Genomic DNA, 23,618 nt, shown 5'->3' with positions numbered 1-23,618 from the left:
GTTTAGACAATTCTTAATCCTTATAAGTCCTAAAGACTACTCAGTGGCAAGGCAATAAAGACACGCTGTGTCCCTCGCATGTTTACACTGTTCAATATTTGCCCTCCTGATTAATGTATGCCCCTGTAATGCCTCCTGTACTTTTAAGGACTTTTACTTTGAAGGTTGACCGGTATTCATGTTTTAACTGCACACAGCTTGACGTTTTTCTGGAAACGTTTTATTTTTTTGTGCATGCAGGCTGCTGTAGTGTTCCCTGTAAAATATAACAAATAAAATAAAGAATAAAAAAGACTTAAAGAGTTCATAACACCCAGTAGCGCCTATCTGCCCGTAGCTTCAGCCACTGCAAAGGGGCGATCTTAACTCGCCGTGTCCTTCCAAACGACTAACAGACTAGTTATTGACTGATGATGGCAGATAGGATCGACTTCTCCGGACGCGCTATTATCTTTATAAACAGAACATACGCGGTAGTCTGATGCACTGATATGACGCATGTCTACATTGAATTACTCAAATTAATTATGCCCTTTCGCACGTTTGATTCATAGACTGTATGGGTTGGATGTCCCATTGCAGCGTGCGACATTGTGGCGCCATCACACAGGACCAATAGGGCACTGGCTGCAATCGTCCCCAAATACTGTATTTCAGCATGTAATGCATTACATTCAACAAAAGAGAATGGGCAACATGGTCAGATGACACAAAATGTTCCAAGCTCGCCTTCCATAATGAAAAACTAAACTCTTTATTGGAGCATAGCATAGTTTTTGTCAATAGCAGGCCCACATATCTCCAAATAAAAAGGCTTGACATATCACTGACAAAATAGAAAGTGCTGCTGTAAAATAATTGCTAAATTGCAGACAGAGTGATCTTACACAAACACATGATTCTTTCATTTTGCTGTAAGGATCTGCACAAATGAGCATCACATTTTTTTCTCCAAATGAAATCCATAGAGTACACTACAGTATACAGGCCCAGCATGATGCAGCCTTGAAAAAAAGAAAAGAAAGAAATCAAACTCAACGTAAAACTTATCAGTCTGATACAAACTGAGAAAGAGGCTCATGGAATCAAGGTTAGTATTCATCCAAGTTATCAGCTTTGGGGATGGCAAGGCCTCTGTCCTTCAGGGCCTGCAGTTTGACTTTGTCCGTCTCCTGTTTGGCTTGCTGCTGCAACCGTTGCTCCTCCAGAATCTCTTCAATGGAGACCTGCTGCAGGACTGTGTCGCAGGGCTTATCCACATCCTACAGAGACAGGGACAGCATTTCATCGGTCACCAGAACTCACACATTTTGTACATCAGCAAACTGTTCACTCTTTCCTCCCATAACAACTTCAGATTAAAGATTATTCAGTGTGTAAATATGTTGCTGCTGATTTGGAGTTGCCACTGTTAACCAAACGTAATCATCCAGATAGACCTACTTCTGAAAAGACACTATATTAAAAAGACACTATATCTGAAAATGCATCTGTACTCAACCATAAAGCCAGCCTGCATGCGGACTCAATCTCCACTCACAACTCCCCCATTTCCAGCAATTAAAACGTAATTTAATTAACAGTGAGTGATAAAATGAATAACAAAATGAAACTGAAAAAGCAAATCAGTGTAATTATCTGGCTACCGCAAACCTCTCCTACCACTGACCATAGAGTATGGATCCTTGTGTCTGATAAAAATTGAAATGTGATTACAAATTGATGCGCTATGATGCCCATAACTTCTTGTTTGTTGATTACATGAACTGCTATACTCGCTTCATGCTGTACATCCTCTGCTGCTGTAGAGGCTGTGCTGCTGTCAAAACGCAGATTTGTGACTGAATGTATGACACATATTTATGGAGGGAGCTACAGAATCTGGGTTCATGAGTCATGTTTGAGCTGTGTGCAGGCTGGTCCTATACAGTCACTGCAACGTGTTTAACGTGTCATTGCACAAATTCACATATATGCATGCTGATGATTAAAATATAATATTATAGATGTTTCAGTCTCTTAAACTCTTCTTTAATGTTCTGAATAAGACGTTTAAGTGACTAAGTACGAGTTACATTTTTTTCTGTAGGTTTCAGATATCTTAAGGTGCTTTTTGTTTTGGTTATTTTACAGTACATCAACATGGTAGATGGATTAATATGTTTTCAAAGTTTTGACTGGCCATGTAGGAGGCTGCATAATCCACATCTCACCATCCCTTTTTCTATGCACCAACACAGCTTAATCTGCATCCTTGTTTGCAAAACAAGCTGCGTTATAATTAATGAGGCGTATCTTGTCACACTAAAAAAGAAAAAAGGGCAGATTAAAACATCCAAGCTGTTGTATTCACTTAGTTTGTAACCTAGTGACTAAACGCCCAGAAAGATGAAAATATAAACGTTAGCTTGGGTTAATAAGCTAGGTTCATAAACATTATGTTCACTTGTTTCCATACAAACCTGTCTGGATTCTTGGCCACATGGTTATGTGAATCTTCACTCCAACACATTTCTACATTTAAGGTTATGTGTGAATGAATGTTGTTGAATCCCACTTCATATCATTTCAGCTACATACCAAACACACAGAGAAATAAAAAGAGGATATTCCCACTTACTATCTCTCCAAGCAGCACCACATTCTCTCCTCTCACAATGAATATTCCTCTGGGGATGTCACCAAATTTCTTCCCCACATGGATGCGCTCAACTGTTTGATGAAAAACTAAATTGGCTGGGGGGGACACACACAAAAGAAACAGGTTAAGGAAATAAAGTGCAGGATAATAAAGAAAGAATAACATTTTACATTTTAAATAAAAACACCAGATAGTGGGAATCGCATGGACATTTAAATTGAGCCTCTATGAAGTTAGCTGAAATGCTTCGGCTTGTGTTTTGCACCCTATGAGTAAAAAACAAGTGTGAGATGATTAAATGAGATATACCAAACTGATCAATGCTTCTGAGGTAACCGATCAGTGTTCTGCCATCTCGGAGCAACACCAGGTGCTTCTCTGCAAGACACAACCAACATAAGCATGTTTAATTACAACATTGAACGGTCACGAACGGGATCAGTTGGTATCAGACACGATGCCACATATTTAAACGATTGTTTTCAGCAAACCATCTCTCTCTGCGAAGGAGCGGATCCTCAGACTTACTGTCGATGTCGTCTATGAGACTTGCTGTCCCTGGTACGTAGTTCATCTTGGGCTGTTTCTTTTTTTTTTTACTTGCTTCGTGTAGCTTAATGCAACGTCAAGCCATGAATGTTTCAAAATATGTGTCTTTCAAGTGGAGTACAGGAAGCGTCTTTATACACGCCCGGGATAAACTTCCTGTCGTCGCTTAACCCTTTGGTCGCTGCAACCCAAATTAATGTCGATTCATTATCTTTTTAGGACCGGTGCTTAAATAAAACACATTTAAATAAATTCAACACCAAAGACAGATCGTTTTAGAAAATTAAAATAGTAGTTCTTATTAAAAACAATAGGATATTTAATGACGTGTTTCCTATTGGCTAATAGCGTCAACTGACGCACGGGTTACACCAAAGATCGTATACGATGAACAGTGACAGATTCGGAACAATGCAACACTTTCGCTTATGTAGCCATACAATTATTACAATTAAATTTAATCTTTCATCATAACACAGGTAGACGGTCGACCTTCTGCCTGATATCACATCTGTATGCAGCATGAGTAAAATGTTCCTCTCTCCGTAAAGAGGTCCACGGTGTCGTAAAACAGCGGCAGAGTGAGAGCTCTTCACTTTTACGCGTGCCCTTCGTTAAAGCTACAGGACAGGATCGCACGAGCTTTGGTGCCATTCCATCATTTCCTGATTCCATTCAGACACACTCTGCACTTCTAGGGGAAACGACAGTATTGTTGTTTACAGTTTGGACTAACCGACGGCTCGGATACGTTAACGTTAGTTTTAAGGTTTGTCTTTTGCGATGGCAGTTAACAGGACGGCTACTGCGGAACGCGCTTAGCTTGATGCACCCTCATCAAATGCAGAAATCCGGCTGGCCCTCGACTGGCAACTCGGAAAATACTAACGGAAACTGGAATAACACCATGGTAAGTGGTGGACAGCACTGGGACAAATCCACAGCCGTTGTCCGCTGCCACTCTGCCACTGTTTGAGCGTGCCTCAGTTATTTTAAAACGACCTGGCTTTGCACGGAATACATTGTTACCCAGGTATCTCGCGTTACACGGTACTAGCCCATGCTAGCTGGACGGCTAACGGAGCTAGCTGGCATTATGTAATAGTTACTGCTTACACTACTTGTTCAGCTGTCGCCCGACTTTGTCGCGTTTATCTGGACGTGACGACACTGCTGATAGTAACGTTAGAGGTGACTGCAGTCGTGTCACATCGCGCATGATTGAGAAATATATTCCTTAAAATATTCAACCGTGGCCTGTTTTCGTATAGCTCTACAGTATTTATCTGTTTTGTGCTAAACTGGTTCAGCAGGCAGGGAATTCATTGTTGTCACCGTTTAGTCGGTTGCTGCATGTGGTTTACAGATTCCTGTTGGCTTGTTTAAACAGTACTCCTGCAACTCAAGGACAGATTCTCTTAAAAATCATCTTCTGTGTTCACAGGACGCTCCTCAGTATCCAGGCTACCCCTCACACTACTGGTATCCCCAGTCTCATTCCACAGGACACTATGCAAACACCTACCCCTCGGGATCAGAGGTCCAACCTCAGTACAATCAACAGGTACAGCTCGATGCACCATACCCTGGTCCTCTAGATCTACTCATTGTCCTTAAGTCTCTTAAGTGCTTTCACCTCTCCATCATCTCGTCCCAACGGTCGGCTGTTATGCCAGAACAGTAACATCAGCATGATACATTTACACCCAGACAATGATATATGTCTGATAATTCAGACCCGCTTGTGCTTTCCATGTAGGTAATGCCTGCAGGTTATCCAAATGGCCATGGTGTCTACAGCCCAGCGCAGAGTCAATATCCAACAGGTGGTTTCCACCCATCCAACCCGTTCTACTGTGCTGACAGTCAGAGACCGGCTCCGGGTCCTTATCCTAACCAGGGCTGTCCTGCGGAGCAGAGCAGCGGGCCGTCTGGACAGCCACACTCTCAACATCATCACTATCCTGGTCCACACTGTCAAGGGGTGAGTTCATTTAAACACACACTTATGTCACATGTTGGATTTGCCAAATATAACACGACTGTGGATTGTCTTTGACCTTGACTTACACATAAATACAAAGTGATAGAAGTAATAAAACACTTTCTCTGAACCGAAATTACTTTCTGACACAAAAGAAACAAAGTACTTTTGGAAATACTACATATATCTGTCTTGCCTCTTCTCCCAGGGTCCTGGATATCCTCCTGGGGCGTACCCTCACTACAGTGAAGGTGGTCATGCAATGCCTTCAAACCCCCCATACCCCACCGGCCAGGCTCTTCACCCAAACCCTCAGGCCGATGGTTGGGCGCACTCTGGTGCGTATGCCCCCCCACAGCAGCAATGGCCGACAGGCCAGCAGCCTCCACAAAACCACTACGGAAATCCTGTCCGTCCAGCGCATCCTCCAGCATGGCCCGGGACTGGAAGTGGTGCTCCTCCACCGTACCAACCCAAGGTATGAGTCGGCATCCACTGTATTTCTAATGTGGTTTTTATGATTTTTTTTTTAATGATGCAAATGGAAAGAGAGGCAGATATAAGACATAAATAAAACACTCAAATTATTCACTTTAAAACTAAGAGAACTGGATCGTCACACATGTCTTGATCTGAATTGTATTATCTTACAGATATTAGGAAAATGAATTATATCTGGGAATTACATTTTGAATGCTCAGACGTTTAGTAGAACAGCAATGTGACTCAGCAATGTACACTGATGTGACTCAATGAAACTACATTTAGAGAATTGGATCTCAGAAACCAAAATGTCAAGTTTCGCCACAGTATAGTCATAGATTACTTAATTATGTCAATGCAATACAATGGTGTGTTTGTATGGTACTGAGCTTGAGGATTATGAAATATCTTAACAATCTTTTGTTTTATGTTGCTGTAGGAGCAACAGCACCAACGTGCTCCACAAGTGGGACCTAAACCCCGGCCAACCCCATCCCTAAATCCCCCCAATGGAAAGCCTGCTGAAATAAGTTCACCTCCCCAAATGTACAACAAAACCGGGAGAGGCGAGCCTAATCCTTCGCAAGGTGAGCCCCCGCCCTCGGCCCCCGCCCGGGCTCCAGCTCCAGGCCATGCTGGACCTCATCCCCTGAGCGATAGCCACGGCCTAGCTAAGGTCCAACAGGTCATGGCCAGAATGCTACTGCTCCAGGAGGATGTTGATGAGTTTGTTGGCAAAAAGTCAGACAAGAGTTATCGGTGTCTGGAGGAACTGCTGACCAAAGAGCTGCTGGTGCTGGACTCTGTGGAGACTCAGGGACAGGAGAATGTCCGGCAAGCCCGAAAGGAGGCTGTACAGAGGATCCAGGCCATTCTGGACCAGCTGGAGAAGAAAGCCTTCTGAACTGGACTTATTTACTGGTTTGTGGGTCATTACGTCTTGCTGTTTTCTTCTTCCAGATCTTCCATGGACACAATGAGGGCCAAGTCTTCTCTCTCTCTTTCTCTCTCTCTCTCTCTCTCTCTCTGAGCTGTGTTATCTTAAGGTTTTTTCCACCACCATGATATACAATGCCATACATCAGTGGCATGGACCCGAGCCCAAGGCAGAGCAATCATTGCTACCTGGAATCAACCTTTTTAAGGCCCAATTATGCTGGTCGAAGTGATATGATGGTGTTAGAAGTGTAAAGTGAGTGACTGTGCAGGCTACACAACCTGACACTCTTGCTCCGCTTCTCTTTAATGTCATGCCTTCGCCAGCATAATGCAGGGCAGAGTCACAGGATGATAAATGTAGTGCCACGTTGCAACTGTTCGTGGTCTCTCAACCTGTGATTCAGATTCATGCTGTCCCTCAGGATTGTGGGGTTGGTTTCAGTCTGATCCTACATCTTTTTTTCATCTCATAGTCTGTTTGCACGATACTGTCCTCCCCTCCGATAGAGGCCATACACTTCGTTGTCACTTACTTCTCCATTTCTCTGCAGGAATAGGTGCAAAGCTTTCCTTTTCGATCGTGCTCCCAGCCCTGCATGCACTGTAATGTCAGACGAGCACTCAATACAGTCCTAACATCTCAAAGCTCCTAATTGGGCCTAAAGCGTAGCTGATTAGTTAAAAAAAAAAGAAAAGAAAAAAACTAAAAGATTGCTTTCCCAGTTATTCCATCTTTTGGATGAAGTTTCTTCCTGAGTGCGGATCTAGAATCAGACCTACATATGAATGCCATGTATTTTACTCTAGGAACTACTGTTATAACAGATACATAGGACATACGGAAGTTTAAGAATTACTTGAAAATATGTTAAATTATGTTCTTTTTATCCCTTTTTGAACGCTTGGGGTATATATACATATATATGTATATATATACACATGACAAGCAAGTGAATTGTATTTTCAGAATTAAGTGTTCCATCAGTTGCTGTATGTACTTCAACATTTTCAGTAATGTTTTGTGTTTAATGACAACGTTGTTCACAGCACTTGGATCAAGTGTTTAATTTGGACCTTGTTTCTGTTTTCTGCCACACTGATACCCGTGTTATACAAATCCAGATTTGCACCATAATCTATTTTCATGTTTTTTTTTTTTTTTTTTTTTTCTTCTTCTTTTCAATCATTCATAAAAAAATAAAAAAAAGTGCCATATTTCAGGGGATGGTTTTATATAGTTGAAAATAAAAAATATGATCACAAGCTTTGCATGAAAAAAACAGATCACCTGTCAATGTGTTCATTTCCCTGTGCTGTTGACTTTCTGTTTAGATGGAGCATAACTGCACAGTTCAAGATGTAATGCATGTTTCCAACACAAGATGGGAATCTTTGCCAGATACGTTTTTCAATTATTATTAAGTGAGAAAATAGCAGAGAAATAATTAAATGTCAGTATATTTTTTAAACTGTGATCAAATGAATTTTATTTTTCTCTCACTTGTTTTATATTGTGTACAAAGACGGGTTAGAAAGCAAATTTATCCAAGAAATATTCAGCTCTATATGGATGGTGGGGGCAGAGAAATGAGCGTATTTCATTCCTAAAAAGAAAATCCTGTTATATAATTGAAGAATGAGAAATTGCTTTTTCTTTTTGTCAAGTGGCAATTGCTGCATGGGTCCACACGTCCTACATCTGCAGGCAGCATACAGGTCTTTAAATAGACAGCTATTTTGATGCAAAAGCATAACACGGGCCCCTGAGGGCTTGAGGCACATGGGCTGGATTCAATGTGAGGGTCAGATGGCCTGACGAACCTTAGGAAACCCTGTGGTGAGGACATTTGAGGCATAGAAGCCTGCGACTAAAATCACCTGTGCCATTCGTTCTGCCTAGTTCCCTACAGCTTGTTGGATTACTTTTTAACTTCACTCTGGAAGTCATTTCGGTAAACTAGGTGGCTACAAACTGCTGCAATCTTTTTTTGTTTTTGACTTTTTGTACCGACTACTTCTAAAGGACTCGAAGTTGCCTCTTGGAAAACGCCGGTGTCACCTAAGAGCACACCACAGAAACAGCAATGTCCTATAGATCCAAGCTTCCTGCGTCCTGGAATGATAACCCTCCTCCTCGCAAAGTGGAAATTGACCTGAGTTCACCTGGCATAGCAGTGTTTGAGTTGGAAAGACTCTTGTTTACTGGCAAAGCTATCATCAGCCACGCAGATGAAGTGTGGCCAAGGCTTTACGTTGGTGACCAGTAAGTAACTCACTTTTTTTATTTTTAAAAACTCTCAGGCCCAATCCCAACGTCTCCCCCTGAGGCTTTAAACCCTGAACCCTCAAGGACTGACTGACGTCACCTGGTAAATGGTTGAGTGCGAGAGACTGTGAGGGCTTTAAAAAGGTGTAAATGGGAATGGAACAGCACTTTGCTTACAACATATCAAGTTGCCACGTCAGCAATATTATGTACAGTTGTGGGTATTTATTTTATACTCCCTAATTTGGTTCATAAAGGGCTCAAAATGTCTGCGAGAGAGCCCTCAAACACTCGGTTATTGACAGTGGGACAGCCCTGAACCCTCACAGACTTTGCAGGAGTGCGCCTCAAAACCTGTGTGTTTGGGCCTCAGACTGGCTGCCAATAATGAAGCATGGCCTTGCAACTCTGTGCTGTGTATGTTACTTTCCAAATATGATTGCGTTGTGACAGAGACAGTGGACTGAGACCTTTTTACAAATATTGCCCAAGTCTAGACTTTGATTTAGTCCACGTGTGAGAGAGGAACTGATCATAAATCAGATTCAATTGCAGAATGAGTAACCCACAAGTTGCATTCCACATTGGGAACGTGTAAAAACTACAGCTATGCGTGAAAGTTCCAACTGATACCTCGCCATGAAAGCACATCTCGGATCTCTTGATACATTCAGCTCACATGTCTGGAAGCAACTTAAAAATACCAATCAATCGCTATGCAACATGCAACAACACTTGCAAATGGTTCATCAAGAAACACCTGCAACATTTGACTGTATATTGTACCCGTTGTCAGACACTTGTCAGTGAATACAGAGCGTTGTGCTTTTCAGACACAGTGCAGAGAACCGGGCTGATCTATCCAAGCATCGAGTCACTCACATCCTCAATGCAGCTCACAGTAAACGCGGAGTACAGCCAGACATCTACGAGGGCATGGAGATCACCTACATGGGCGTAGAGGCTCATGACTCCTGTGGCTTTGACATGAGCGTCAACTTCCAGGCAGCAGCAGACTTTATCCACAGGGCTCTCAGCAGAGGAGGTGAGAGGAGGGTTAGCAGATGTATTTAAAGGCGGTCTGTTTTCAAATTGATGTTGCAATCTTTCTCTGAATTCTCAGGTAAAGTGTTGGTGCACTGTCATGTAGGAGTGAGCCGCTCCGCCACCCTGGTCCTGGCTTACCTGATGCTGAAGCAGAACCTGACCCTCGTGGAGGCTATTTGTGCTGTGAAAGATAACCGGGGTGTCATCCCTAATCGAGGTTTCCTCCGACAGCTCATCAAACTGGATGGTCGTCTCTTTCGCACACACTGAACGCTGTCTGGTAGCATCGGATTTCATGGGTCCAGCACATAAGAAAAAAATATCACAAAAGATAGCTCAATCAATAACAGGATACATGGATTTCATAATACTTGTACTGTATTTTGTTTTTAAAAAGGGACTTGCAACATCTGATCATTTCCTGCATCATGTTTTAATTGCCTTTAACTTAACTAATATTTATATTCTGTCAATTTGTACATGGATTTAAGTTTTACATAAAAAAATGTGAATCTGATGCAGCTTTTGGTGAATGTGTGGCATTCAATTTACACATCAGTGCTGCTTACATACAATATCATTCATTTGCTTTCTTTTGTATGGCACAGCATACAGAGTCTGACCGAGAGACAATAATCGTCACTAACATGTTTTCGTTCATGTTGCTGAAGAAAACATTGGCAGCTGGTAGAGTTTGATGGTTCGACAGTAATCATTACACAGAACAAATGCAGGGGCAGTGCAAATAAGAGGTTGGGATAAAGAATAAACAAAGCCAAAGTTCAGTTGCTCTGATCAATCGTATAAAAGGGACATTTCACTCTGTCCAGAATGTGCTTTGCTGTCTGTGCTTCCACCAGGAGAAGGTATGTGGTTAAAAGAATTAAGAGCACTCAGATGTATTGTTTTAGCAGTATGTGTTTCACATACAGGTTTAACTACTCTTCTAAGTACAACTATGTTTGATGTCTTGAGTTTGAGATACAACTATGCACATTGGAATTGGAAAATCCTTTAACGTCGAGAGTTGCGACTTTAAATGTAAATTCTTTAGAAATGACTAGATTTACTCTTCTTTGCCTCTCTTTGGAGGTTCACTGCATATGATGTAATTTCAGGAATTTAAAATTAAATCCCCTACAAACCTTTAAGTATTTCTCAATAACATGACTTTTAGTGAATCCAAAAAAACATCTTTAAGTATGATTTATTCTGAGTTTAACACTTAATACTTCTGCTGATTTGCTTCATAAGGACTGTGTGGGTGGAGTTTGGGCAGATTTGACTGACAGTAAGCAAACAGCCCTACTCATCAGAATCTGATTCAAGGCACAGAGAAAAATAAATGTATCTAAAACAACCAAAACTGCACTAAAGTGGTGTGTTTATGCAGGAGCCCAACATTCATATCAAGAGAGCTAAGAAAATCGTTTTTCAGGGCCTTTCAATCGTCATGTTTATGGTGCTTCTAGGAAAATCAGTGAATGAGTACTTCTAATAGCAAACATTGTGTAACCTAAATTAACAATGTTGCCCTTTTGAACTTTTGTCTTAGTTCACAATGATGCGTGGAGCTGTGGGTATCTGGATCTTATCAGCAGTGATCTGCATGGGGAGAGGCCACCCTGATCACCATGCTCACAATAGTCATGGCAATGATCACGCAGATCAAGACACTGCATCCGATGGCAGTGCCAACAGCCTCTCACTGGTGACTTCAGCAAACAAAGAATTTGGCTACCGTCTGTACACGAAATTAGCAGCTCATGCTGACTCGGAAGGCAAGAATATCTTCTTCTCCCCGTTTAGTGTTTCTGTCGCCTTGGCTGCCTTGTCCACAGGAGCACGGGAGGAGACCCAGCATCAGCTCTTCAGTGGTCTAGGTTTCAACAACACCTTACTGACGCAGGCAGATGTAGATCAGGCCTTCCAGATTCTCCTCAAAACGACAAACAACACATCTCAGGAAGACACCAGTGAAGGGACCGCTGTATTCGTGGACAACAACTTCAAGGCACAGCCCGACTTCCTGGAGGCCTTGAAGCAGTACTACTTAGCAGATGGGTTCAACGTCGACTTCACCCAAACCACAGATAGTGCCAATACCATCAATAAGTACGTGGAGGAGAAGACCAACGGGAAGATAGACAAGCTGGTCGAAAGCCTGGATCCAGCGACAGTTATGTATCTCATCAGCTACATCTACTACAAAGGTAAAAGGTGATGTGAGATGAGATGTGTTTGGTTTTGAGGTCACACCTTTACATTTTATGTCTCAACCAAAAGTTGTGTTTTATTTTTGCTCATCGTCAAACAGGAAAGTGGGCGACTCCATTTGATCCCAAACTCACCAAGGAGGACATCTTCATGGTGGATGAGAACACCAAGGTTCAAAGTTGCACCATTTATTCAGAATGGTTTTGAGTAACAGTAATAATGCATCATCATGTATCTTTTCCATTTAAGGGACCTCACGATTAAGCTGTCATTTTTCAGGTTCCAGTCCAGATGATGAATATGGAGGAGGAATTTAATACCTATTACGACAGGGCGATTAACACATCAGTCCTCCAGCTGCCCTTCAACAGCTCTTACTCCATGCTGCTGTTGTTACCTGACGACATGTCAACACTGGAGAATGCCATTTGCCCAGGCCACGTCACCAAATGGTTAAAGTGGATGGCGTCCAGGTCGGGATAATCTAAAATCTTCCTTACAGTTTTGGTTTCTAATATGGAAGATTTGACACTGTATAAACAACTCAGCTGTGTCCTCTCAGGTCAGTTATTACTGTCAGATTAATTACTAGATGTTTGTCTTTTTCCCATTTTTTTTAGGACACACAACGTATATATTCCAAAGTTCTCCATCAAGACTTCCTACACACTGAATGATGTGCTGATTGAAATGGGAATGACACACATGTTTGGTGATCGTGCAAATTTCAGTGGCATTTCAGATGCGCACAAACTGGCAGTCTCCGATGTAAGGACAGGGAGCCTATTTTATTTCACACATATTTTCTCCTTGTCTATATTCCATCCATCTCTAATCTTGCTTATCCTCCATCGCGCCGTAGGTTGTTCACCAAGCTACCCTGGATGTTGATGAAGCCGGAGCCACTGCTGCAGCTGTCACAGGCATTGGCATCACACTTCTGTCCTACCGCAAAATCCCTGTCTTGAAGTTCAATCGTCCATTTATGGTTGTCATCATTGAACGCAACACAGAAAAAGTTATCTTCATGGGCAAGATTATTAACCCAAACATCTGATGGAATATGCATTTTGTGTTTGCTCAAGCACAGCTCTTGAGTCACAAATAAAATACTCAGAAAAACCTCTTTCTTTGGCTTCCTTCTTTATGAATGAGTGTGGAGCAACTATGAGTGATTGTTCTATACTAGAGGGTAAAATAATTAAATGATAAAATATTTATTTTCTAAATATATATTTATCATGACAGAGATATTTTTTATAACAAATATAATAAAACCAGGGACTATGTCGAGCATTTATTAAATGTATCGTGTGGGTGTGTTTAATATAATTTGAAAAGTTGAACAAGATGGGACTTGACTGCTGCTGGACTAAAGCACATGGGACACAAAGATGGGACACCAAAAGGGACATATGTAGCAATAATACGTTTTCTTAACCAATGAGAGGAGGGAGAGAGACGCCACTTATGTACATTATAGAGCAGGGTTGTATTATTGCATTTATTTATTAAAAAAATGTTCCTTCATCCGGGTGACACTGTATCAGAGCAACCAACTGCAGTCTCCTCATCCGACTGTGGGTGGCAGCAACACGCCTCGTGGAGCCTGTTCTGCTGGAATTAACAATTTCCGAGAAGAAGAAGTTTTCTTTGCGTTTTGATTGGACGGCTGCAAGTTTGTCTCAGTCATGGCCGAAACAACGGGAGAGGGACCGCAAGGAAGACCGTATTTTAACAAAGAGAGAATGAAACACAGCCCCGAGGAGGAGAACAAGCTGGAAAGGCAACATTTCTGGAGAATAATCGATGCTTTTAGATTTTACAGGTATATTGACAAAGTAAAAATACAGTACAAGCCAGGTAACGACAGTTTGTGTCAATAAACGATGTCGTTAGCAAGTGACAATAGCCAAGGACAGATCACTAGGTTTGGAGGGAAAGCTGCTAACCGAGATGGTTCACATGTATTCAAACATTGATTAGAGCTTCCCACAGTCGAGTCAACTGGTATTTGATCAGCTTCCGGTAGCATTTATGTCTTATGATTTTAGCTCCATTCGTGTCACAGCACCTCAAGTTAAAACAAACATAAGTGAAGAATATTATGATGTAGCAATCGCACGTAAACTATAACGATGAGAATGAATAATATATGAACCATTTGGACCCACACTGCATCATTAAATAGTCTAATACCCGATTGCTCCTCAGATGAATGTGTTATCCCTGTGGGGTCACCTTAAAAAAACCACCCTGTGAGCCCTTTCTCCGCCTTGTGTCTTGTCTTCACCTCAGGGTCCATGTCCAGGAGCAGGTCAAGCGTGCCGAGCGTCAGTTTTTGAGCCTCCCGCAGCGCCACCAGGATTTGCTGCCAGAAGTTTTGTCCAATCTGGCCCAGATCAGCCAGTGTGCGGACCACAACCAGGAGATCCTGCAGGGCATCATTCACAACAGCCTCCACATGTTTGAGAACATTGAATACGGCGAGAGGGTAAGGCTTGGCTTACACCAGGTAGTCTACTGTACATAAACAGCCTGCATACATAAGCAGTTTGTGGTGTTGTATCTTAGGTTTTTGTTGTTATTTAGGTAGAGGTTTTGTGTTTTCATTCAACTTGCAGGAGGATCCGCGGAAGGTGGGCCCATCTACTACGTTTGACATGGACAAGCTGAAGTCCACCATAAAGCAGTTTGTCAGAGACTGGAGCGAGACGGGCCGGGCAGAGAGAGACACCTGCTACCAGCCCATCATCGAAGAGATCCAAAGACTGTTCCCAAATGACCAATAGTAGGAAGCACATGTGCTCATTCACATACTCACACACACACACACACAGACACCTGCATGCTAAGACAGTGAGATATGTGGATACTCAACGACACAAGGAAACACTTTTTCCATGTGCTGTGGTTTCAGAACATCTTGTAATAATTCTGATGATGTGACTTATTCCATGTTTTTTATGTGATATGTGCATTTTGAATATTTTATTATGTCAGTGATGTGTCTAGGGTGAGCGTGCTGATTCCGGGTGCTGGGCTTGGCCGTCTAGCCTGGGAGATAGCACGGCTGGGCTATATTTGCCAGGGCAACGAATGGAGCTTCTTCATGCTCTTCTCTTCAAACTTTGTTCTCAACAGGTACAGCATATTAACACATATGTCTTACACAACCATTAGGGACGATCACCTTTCTATGCACACATTCTATGCAAGTTGTCTCAGCTTGCATGAGGTGTAACAATCACACTTAATTATACTTCATAAACTATGTTTCAAGGATCACAAATAAAACCAGAACACATCATTCATATTTAGTTCTTTGGCAATCAATTCTGAGCTTCTCCTCTGCTGAATACCACTTCCATCCATCCACCTGTGCTCATACATTTTGACTGCTTCGTCCAGGTGTGAAACGGTGAACTCTCTGACCCTGTACCCCTGGATCCACCAGTTTAGCAACAACAAGAAATCCTCCGACCAAACGCGACCAATCATATTCCCCGATGTCAACCCTCAGAGCTTACCTTTAGATGCAGACTTCTCCATGGTAGCAGGGGACTTTGTGGAAGTCTACAGTGAATCAGGTCAGTTGAAGCTTTGTGGATCTTTCACAATTGAAAGAAGTAACTTTTGTCTTCTATTAAATGTCCTTTCAGGCCGAGCTTACTCCCATATTGCATAATGCCCTCAGCAAGCTCCACAAAACAATTGTAACGATACAACCTTGCATTTTACATACGCCAAAGACTCCAAATAAATCGGACCATTCTGATGTGAATATACTGTTAATGATGAATAATTGATCACTGGTGAATTTTGCTCCTTAGCATGATGGTCATGAATGATCGTGTAATAATATATCGTCTGTTTGGGTCAGATTCCTGGGACTGTGTGGCTACCTGCTTCTTTATTGACACGGCTCATAATGTCATCGAGTATGTGGAGACGATCTGGAAGATTCTTAAACCCGGAGGAGTGTGGATCAACCTGGGTGAGTCTGCTTTTGTTAAAAATAAAGTGTAAACATATTTTTTAAAGAGAAATATAGCAAAATGTGCTCTTTGTTACAGCAAGAAATAAAAGAAATAGTTGCAATCAACTGTCATTTCTTTCCAAGGTGTTCAGCTCACTTTGTTAATGCTTCAATTCACTATTCTTTAGGTTAAATCTGCAATAAGATCTGCTATCAGACTACATTTTATTCACAAAGTAATCACATCTATGTTTGAACTGTTCTCAGCACATAAAACAAAATAACTCAACAACCGGCTGTCCCATGAATAAGATGCTCATCAATGTTACCGTTTGTTTTGAAGTGTTGTCGGGTGAATTTTTCGTATTCATTAGAAAGTACTATGGTTTGAAAAAGGGCTTACGATTTTGGTCTCAGTAAACTTATCTCAATGTTTAAATGTAATGTTCCTTCAGGTCCACTGCTGTACCACTTTGAGAACATGGCCAATGAGCTGTCAGTTGAACTTAGCTATGAAGACATTAGGACAGCGATTGTTAACGTTGGCTTCCATATAGAGGTAAGCCAAGGACTTTAATCCATATTCATGGCATACAATCATTCTTGTCTTCAGAAATCTTGTTCCAGTAGTAAAACAGTATTTGTATTTCTCCTGCAGGTGGAGAAACCGTCAGTTCAGACCACCTACACAGAGAACGACCGCTCTATGTTGAGGTACGTTTACGACTGTGTCTTCTTTGTGGCACGAAAACCTGCAGACCTGTACTTTAACGGTCAAGAAGAAGAAGAAGAAGAAGGAGAAGGAGAAGATGACCAACAACAGAGTTCTCCACCGGCCGCAAAGTCACCACGGCGAGAAGGTGCCGACAGCCTGACGTGACAGGAAATCCTTTGACAAAAACAGTGAACTTAGAGGCGACGATTAGACTAACAAAACGAAACAAAGAAAATGGACACGGACAGAAAAAAAAACAGTGCACATACATTTTGTATTTTGTCATCTATATTTTTAATGATGCGTATCATGGAGAACTGTGCTAAACTCCGCCCTGTGTAATGTGTAACACCAGGAAACACATCTCTAGATACTCTACAGCTCTAGATACTCTGAGATGAGTCAGTTACCCTCGGTTGCTATTTTGTTTCAGTGGTTTGTGTCGGTTACAAGCCATGAAGTGTATATTTCTTTTTACTGCGGTCCCGCCTGCTGGACTGCCCGTGGTCTTACAAATTCTCATCTCCATTGACTTTCACTGCCTGAGAGAGAGAGAGAGTGAGTGTGTGTGTGTGTGTGTGTGTTATAGGACAGCGTGATGTGAACATTAGCTTTTGAAATCTATTTATTTTTTAAAAATATGCTGCCAATAACTATGTCTACTCATTTGCATTGATCATTAGTCATCACTGACAATTTAATCAAAACATGTTTAAGCTTTTCAAGAATAAATTGTTTTAAAGTTGCAGATGACTTTCATCGACTTCTGGTTTCTAATCACACTTTGTAATAAAGCCAAACATTAAAAAAAATGTGCATCTCCAGAGTTTTATTCATAACATCGCTTTAACGCAGCTCAAGGACAAATTTAAACGTGTTTTCATTTCTTAAAATGTTTTGTGTGAGCTACACGCTTGCGCATCAATTTGAAGGTAGATTACAGGCGTAAAAAAAAGATGTAGCAGTGAAGAGTCACAAAACTTAATAGTTATTTATGTTATTTGATATTTATTCCCTTCTTGTGAATTGTCAAACATTTTTGGAGTGGAAAAGTACTTTTGAGAGTTAAAAAAAGAAATTAGATGTTCGTCAAGTGAAGCCAGTGGAACTATCAAACTAAGACAAAGTTTGGCTTTGTAAAAAGCTATTTGACATTTTAATAACTGACGGGGCACATAACCTACCTTAGATGGTGCCTGTCTGATAAGTATGACAGTTACAGTGTGAGAAAATAACGACATGAGCATTCGGTCAGGGTGCAGTGCAGCAGAACTTGATGATAAAGGGTCATGTCAGGTGGTGGTCAAAAGCAGCCTGGGCAGAGTAGTTTCATCTTGAAACACAATGAAGAGCAAATGCATGGTGGGTATTTTATAGGCTAATTCCAGTATTCTTTTAGACTCACAATATGTACAGTTCGTTTGACTAATTGTCAGCTAACAAAATTAATAAATAAAGCCTCAATATTCCCCCTCCACAATTGTATTCGTATGTAGAGAGACGTTCATGTTGGGGGATTTGAAAAAGACAGTTAATCCTCCCTTAAATTATATATTGTTGTGACTAGATATTTTTCCTTACAGGATGGAACCGATGAAATGAGAGCATGGATCAGCATGGATGTACTGCCACAGGAAGAGAGGCGGCTGTGGGCGGGGACAGACAGCGGTGCTCTCTGATTGGTTGTCCGGACCGCCCCGCAATAATTGTACTACCGGTGCCGAAACTATTGAACACATCCTCGCACAACGTCGTCAGTGAAAAGCAGCTATAGTGACAGTATCAGAGCCCCCACGTGTTTTTGACTGACCGCTGTTTACTAGTCCACTGACTCTCATGGCGAAGAGACGTGCAGAGGACACTCTGCTGCACGGCGCTCCCTCCAAAAGATGTCACCTCTCTCTGAGCAGCGTCGACCTGCCGCCGGAGAGCATGGCTCCGACCGGGGGTGTGAGCCCCCCGTCCCTCCTGGCTTTGATGGGCAGCCGCTGCAGAAAGAGGCCGCACTACTTTGAAGACCCAGAGAAACAACAAGAAGAAGCAGCGGCCCTTCGTCGCAAGTCCGCATGCTGCGACACAATGAAGCATGCAGCTACTCTTTTGACCCTGCAGGCTTCTGGAGGTTTCCAGGACCGTCGCAGCTCCAGCACACTCACGAGCTCCAAGAAACGACCTCGAGATGACTGCACGGGTTTGGAGACTGTTGCTCCGAAAGCTAATGATAAAGTAAGTTAATGACAACATATCGGGACACCGTGTGCAGCTCTGTTCAGAGAAAGTGAGTCGGTGCAATTGCAGAAAGTGTCCAATAGGTGTCACCCGTTACCCATCATATAGCGTCAACAACACTCTTATTGGGTAAAATATGCCACAGGTTGATGTCACCGGTGACCACCAGTCTAAAATGTTACTGTAGGCCTCTTTGTACATTTCTCCTGAGCTCAATCCTCCTCTCTTTCTGATCACTCTCAGGCTGGTGAGGACAACGACTCTGAAGACTGCACATACAACACCTTTCAGTACTGGAGGGCCCCCTTACCGGAACTGAACCTCTCCCTGCTGGAAGATGCTAACCATTCCCAAAGTAAAGACCAGCCTAAAGTCAAAGACTCCTCTGCTGATGCCATGGAGACCTGAAGATTACAGGTGCAAGCGACGTCTCAAACGTGATGGTGAAAATGTGATACTTTTCAGCCGATAGAGACATTAAAAAGCACATCAAGGTTGCTTGAAATGTATCCAGGAGAGATGCAACAACCTGATGTCGACTGCCGTAGTAGCCCTGTCAGCGAGCCTTCGTGTGACTTCGGTGAAGCGACACTGAGATCTGCAGTGCAGCAAACTGCTCTTACATCGGTGACCAAAACTGTGGTGACATTTTAGTAAACCTCAAGTCAGTCTGGTGTACAATTGTGACTTAATACATTTTTCTTTTGTGCTAAATCTTTACCTTGCAAACCTAGTATTTTATTAATCTATAATGTTATGAAAAGCAGGGTACAGTTCATATCATAATCACTATAATATCTTAATGTGTTTTGTGTTACTGGTTTAGACATTGTTCGTAGATTTATGACTTTTATAGATGTTAGAACATTAGATAAAACACTTTATTAAAGGATTAGTGTATGCTGTATTAACACTTTTATTACATGTTACTGATACACCTTTTTGCTAATCAGAGCTGATTGTAACAACCCTTTTTTTTGTATTGACAATAGATCAGTTTTCTCTACTCGTGTGTGTGTGTGATTTTATTATTTTTTACTTAAATTTGTTTTCCCCATGTATTTGTCAAGTTTTACCTTTTGATCAAACCCTAACATACCAGAGGGTCAAATTTTGAAAGGCACCCTTAAAATATATGCATTATGTAAGAAGCCACCACATCAAAAGTTGCAGAGATATATTGTAGCACATTACACTATACAGTAAATACACATTTAACAGACAACACACAGGTAAAACCATGGAAAAGTAAGGCACTTACCTGCCGCAGTCCAGGCGAGAAATGCTCATTAACAGTCATGTTTGTTTGCTGAACCGTTGATTGCGTTCTGAAAATGAAAATAAGAGGATTTACAGATGTGATCCAGCTGTTGCCCAGCTCAATGGCATCCAAGCCCTGCTGTTTCCAGCTAGGTGCCAATGAACTACATACAGTGGATTCAGAAATGATTCAGACCTCTTGGCAAACTTTGTAATGTAGAAATCATTTTAGATTGATAGAATTTGCATTTTTGTCCATCAATCTTCTCTCAATAACCTATAATGTTTTAAACATGTTTTATTTAGGTTCAAGGTTTATTTATTGTCTTTGTACAACACATGGTTGCACAACAACATGCAGAGGGAGTCCCTTTATGTCAAACAAGAACACAAACAAAATGGCCAGTGCATTCCTCTAGTGTATGTTTTAAATTTGCATCAGGAGGAATGTAAACAGATTAAAAACCAAAAACTGGAAATCTCTCATTTACATAAGTATACAGTACCCTTAATTTAGTACTTTGTAGAAGCCTCTTTGGCAGCAATAATAGCGTTGAGTCTTCTTGGGTAAGTCTCTGCAAGCCTTGCCACCTGGATCTGGGAAGTTTATGTCGTTCTTTCTGGCAGATCCTCTAGAATTGCCGTCTTCAGGTCTCTCCACAGATGTTCTATAGTCCTGGCTTTGGCAGGGCCACTAAAGGCCGCTCCAGTGTGGTCTTGGCTGGATGATCCGGCTCATTGTCGCGCTGAAAGTTGAGACGTCGCCCTGGCCTGAGGTCACGTGCACTCTGGAGCAGGTTTTCTTCAAGGACCTCTCTGTACCTTGCTGCATTCATCCTTCCCTCAATTCTGACCGGTCTGTCTGTCTGTCCCTGCCTCTGAGAACCACCATGCTTCACCGGAGGGACGGTACAAGCCAGGTGATGAGCAGTCCCCGATGTTCTCGTCACACCGGGGAATCTTTTTCCTCACGCTCTGTGTCTTTGAAATGCAAACTCCAAGCGTGCTGCCTGTCATGCCTTTTACTTAAGATTGCCTTCCATCCAGCAACTATACCACGAAGGCCTGATTGAAGGAGGACTGCTAAAATTGCAGGTTCTGCCATCTGCAGAGGACGCTTGAAGCTCTCCTATAGAGTGACTGTTGGGTTCTTCGTCACCTCCGTGACTAAGGCTCTTTTTGCCCACTAGCTCAGTTTTGCCAGACAGCAAACTCTAGGAAGCGTCCTGGTGGTTCAAACCTTCTTCCATTTCACAATTATTGAGCACCGAAAGCTTTGGAAATGTTTATATACCCTTGCCCTGATCCAAGGCTCGAAAGTAAGGTTTGCAAGTTTCCTATCGGCTGCCAATTCATGGCCTTTGATTGCCATCAGGGGCAAGCACTTTTAACAGATAAAAAGTAAGCACAACAATCAGCCAAATGTGCACCACAAAATGCATACATTTATCACATTAGTTGCATTAGATGAATAATAAATAAATAAATCTACAACAATGAAATGTGCAAAAAGTGAAGGGGTCTGTATATGTGCAGGTGCAGTGACCCTCCGGCTGGCTTTGTGCGTGTGTGTGTGTGTGTGTGTGTGTGTGTTTGTGTGTGTGTGTGTGTGTGTGTGTGTTTGTGTGTGTGTGTGTGTGTGTATGTGTGTGTGTGTGTGTGTGTGTGTGTGTGTGTGTGTGTGTGTGTGTACCTGAGAAAGAGCAGACAATAAGACAAATCTTTTAAATATATATATTGCCTGCTTTCACTAGTGACCACATCTCCCTGTCTGTCCCGTCTGCAGACTAGGACCATGATGGGGAACACAACACTTCCTCCTGCATGAGTTGGCAGCTCTGGAGGTCAAAGAGTCCTGCATGCATGTGGAGGAGGAGGAGGAGGAGGTCATGGACTCCTCGAGGCTCCTGGCTCTCCCTGCTCTTTGGACCTGCGGCTAATAAAAGGGCAGTCAATCCGTGTGAGGGGACTAACTGAAGAGGTGGGATTACACTCGAGACACATGTGGACTCATACAAGATACACGTTTGTAACTGCAGTGTGCAGCCATGGTAAGTTATGACTAAATCTAATGTCCATTAATGAGTCCAGCTTGTTTGCAGCAGGTGTACAAATAAATCAGCTATTTATGATGGTTATAAAACTATTTATTAAACGCTACGTATGAGCTGTCGTTTGCTAATAGCTAATGTTAGCAACGTGTTGATGTGGTTTCGATGTTGGCTGAAGTAAACATGGTACCTAGTTATCTATTTAAGTTTTCGTCTCCAGCATACACTTTGGATAAAATAATGTTATTTCTACAGCGTGCTTTAGAAACTTTAATTGGCGTTAATCAACTAACGTTTAGAGTACATAAAGTCAATAATTCAGTAAAAGTTTAGCTAAAAATACTGTTGCTTGTACCTCGAATTTGTATTTACATTTCGTGAAACTATACTCCAAAGCATTTTAGACTCAAAATATATTGTACGTTTTATGTTCAACTCTTCATCTGATGGCAGTCACCATGTTACTACCAGATAATGATAACGTTTTGTTAAATATAAGTTAGTGCCAGGTTAAGTCATCAAAAAACAACGACTGTGAAGCAAACAAGTTGAAATCTTACATTGTTTCTTAAGAAAATCGTGATAGAAATGCAGATAAAACAATGCAATACTTTGTCTAAATAAATGTCAAGGCTGCTAATAATGTGTCTCATGCAGAACTGCCTCACGTTTGACCACCTGGAATAAAACTACCACCCACTAGATGGCCGACCATTTTCAGAACTAATTATATAAATATATATTCCAATATAGTACAGGATCTTTAAAGTATAGCACTTTTAGGTGATTCATGTTTTGTTAGTTTATTGGCAATTCTGAAATTGCAGCTGCAGCACATGGACAATTAGTGAGGTTAATTGTCATTAAACTGAAATATATATATATATATATAACTTTGCTATATATATATATATGTATAATGTACACAAACACAGTGAACACAAACATCAGCTACCCTTCAGCACCGTGTTTTATGTTAACACAGTCTGACCCAAGGAGGCAGCACACCAGCTCCCTCCCAGCCATGTGTACTAATCTCAGGAAGGGGATGTGTGTATGTTTCCTACCAACAATTCTCTACTCAGTAAGGCCATTGTTAAATTGTTCTGTGAAACGGACCGCAGGAGCAGGACAGACCTTGAAAGATCAGGCGAAGCATGAAGAAAAGACTTCTGGGATAATCAATTAGAAGTTTACTGTTATACCTCTGGTTAACCAGAGTGCAGTTGATGTTTTTATGACGAGGGACCTACAGTTT

At 41.8% G+C, this 23,618-nt stretch overlaps 6 protein-coding genes across 6 annotated transcripts; 5 read left to right on the top strand and 1 right to left on the bottom strand.

Annotated features, from left to right (window-relative positions):
* Positions 1-714: 714 nt before the first annotated feature.
* Positions 715-3,302, bottom strand: lsm1 (LSM1, U6 small nuclear RNA associated). The gene is made up of 4 exons (XM_079161519.1): positions 3,170-3,302; positions 2,951-3,019; positions 2,621-2,736; positions 715-1,262 (listed from the first exon to the last, which is right to left on the bottom strand). Exons 1-4 carry the CDS (start codon positions 3,213-3,215, stop codon positions 1,092-1,094), a joined length of 402 nt encoding a protein of 133 aa, XP_079017645.1. The 5' UTR covers positions 3,216-3,302; the 3' UTR covers positions 715-1,091.
* A 567-nt stretch (positions 3,303-3,869) lies between these two features.
* On the top strand, positions 3,870-7,871 carry bag4 (BCL2 associated athanogene 4). Its single transcript, XM_079160898.1, has 5 exons — positions 3,870-4,100; positions 4,635-4,754; positions 4,950-5,174; positions 5,383-5,652; positions 6,097-7,871. The coding sequence occupies exons 1-5, from the start codon at positions 4,017-4,019 to the stop codon at positions 6,559-6,561; spliced, it is 1,164 nt and encodes a 387-aa protein (XP_079017024.1). The 5' UTR covers positions 3,870-4,016; the 3' UTR covers positions 6,562-7,871.
* Positions 7,872-8,507: 636 nt separating this feature from the next.
* LOC306697333 (dual specificity protein phosphatase 26-like) lies at positions 8,508-10,179 on the top strand (the record flags this gene model as incomplete). Its single annotated transcript, XM_079161167.1, has 3 exons — positions 8,508-8,859; positions 9,696-9,907; positions 9,986-10,179. The coding sequence occupies exons 1-3, from the start codon at positions 8,681-8,683 to the stop codon at positions 10,177-10,179; spliced, it is 585 nt and encodes a 194-aa protein (XP_079017293.1). The 5' UTR covers positions 8,508-8,680.
* A 577-nt stretch (positions 10,180-10,756) lies between these two features.
* LOC306696782 (hibernation-specific plasma protein HP-55-like) lies at positions 10,757-13,183 on the top strand (the record flags this gene model as incomplete). Its single annotated transcript, XM_079160482.1, has 6 exons — positions 10,757-10,775; positions 11,465-12,122; positions 12,227-12,297; positions 12,406-12,599; positions 12,747-12,894; positions 12,989-13,183. Exons 2-6 carry the CDS (start codon positions 11,471-11,473, stop codon positions 13,181-13,183), a joined length of 1,260 nt encoding a protein of 419 aa, XP_079016608.1. The 5' UTR covers positions 10,757-10,775; positions 11,465-11,470.
* A 634-nt stretch (positions 13,184-13,817) lies between these two features.
* carnmt1 (carnosine N-methyltransferase 1) lies at positions 13,818-17,612 on the top strand (the record flags this gene model as incomplete). Its single annotated transcript, XM_079160550.1, has 8 exons — positions 13,818-13,954; positions 14,425-14,620; positions 14,751-14,917; positions 15,130-15,270; positions 15,538-15,716; positions 16,010-16,123; positions 16,561-16,664; positions 16,764-17,612. The coding sequence occupies 8 exons, from the start codon at positions 13,818-13,820 to the stop codon at positions 16,983-16,985; spliced, it is 1,260 nt and encodes a 419-aa protein (XP_079016676.1). The 3' UTR covers positions 16,986-17,612.
* A 942-nt stretch (positions 17,613-18,554) lies between these two features.
* Positions 18,555-19,833, top strand: LOC306697382 (uncharacterized protein). The gene is made up of 2 exons (XM_079161245.1): positions 18,555-19,046; positions 19,293-19,833. The coding sequence occupies exons 1-2, from the start codon at positions 18,657-18,659 to the stop codon at positions 19,455-19,457; spliced, it is 555 nt and encodes a 184-aa protein (XP_079017371.1). The 5' UTR covers positions 18,555-18,656; the 3' UTR covers positions 19,458-19,833.
* The last annotated feature ends 3,785 nt before the right edge of the window (positions 19,834-23,618 follow it).

The sequence above is a fragment of the Pholis gunnellus genome (assembly GCF_910591455.1).
Source record: "Pholis gunnellus genome assembly, chromosome: 6".
NCBI classification, from domain to species: domain Eukaryota; kingdom Metazoa; phylum Chordata; class Actinopteri; order Perciformes; family Pholidae; genus Pholis; species Pholis gunnellus.
This window is presented reverse-complemented; position numbering and strand designations above follow the sequence as displayed.

Coding starts and splice junctions, on each gene's coding strand:
- bag4 (XM_079160898.1), top strand. CDS start 4,017: ATGCACCCTCATCAAATGCAGAAATCCGGCTGGCCCTCGACTGGCAAC. Junction 4,101..4,634: donor GAAACTGGAATAACACCATG/GTAAGTGGTGGA, acceptor CTGTGTTCACAG/GACGCTCCTCAGTATCCAGG. Junction 4,755..4,949: donor AACCTCAGTACAATCAACAG/GTACAGCTCGAT, acceptor CTTTCCATGTAG/GTAATGCCTGCAGGTTATCC.
- LOC306697382 (XM_079161245.1), top strand. CDS start 18,657: ATGGCGAAGAGACGTGCAGAGGACACTCTGCTGCACGGCGCTCCCTCC. Junction 19,047..19,292: donor CTCCGAAAGCTAATGATAAA/GTAAGTTAATGA, acceptor GATCACTCTCAG/GCTGGTGAGGACAACGACTC.
- lsm1 (XM_079161519.1), bottom strand. CDS start 3,215: ATGAACTACGTACCAGGGACAGCAAGTCTCATAGACGACATCGACA. Junction 3,020..3,169: donor TCTCATAGACGACATCGACA/GTAAGTCTGAGG, acceptor TGTGTCTTGCAG/AGAAGCACCTGGTGTTGCTC. Junction 2,737..2,950: donor CAGAAGCATTGATCAGTTTG/GTATATCTCATT, acceptor TGTCCCCCCCAG/CCAATTTAGTTTTTCATCAA.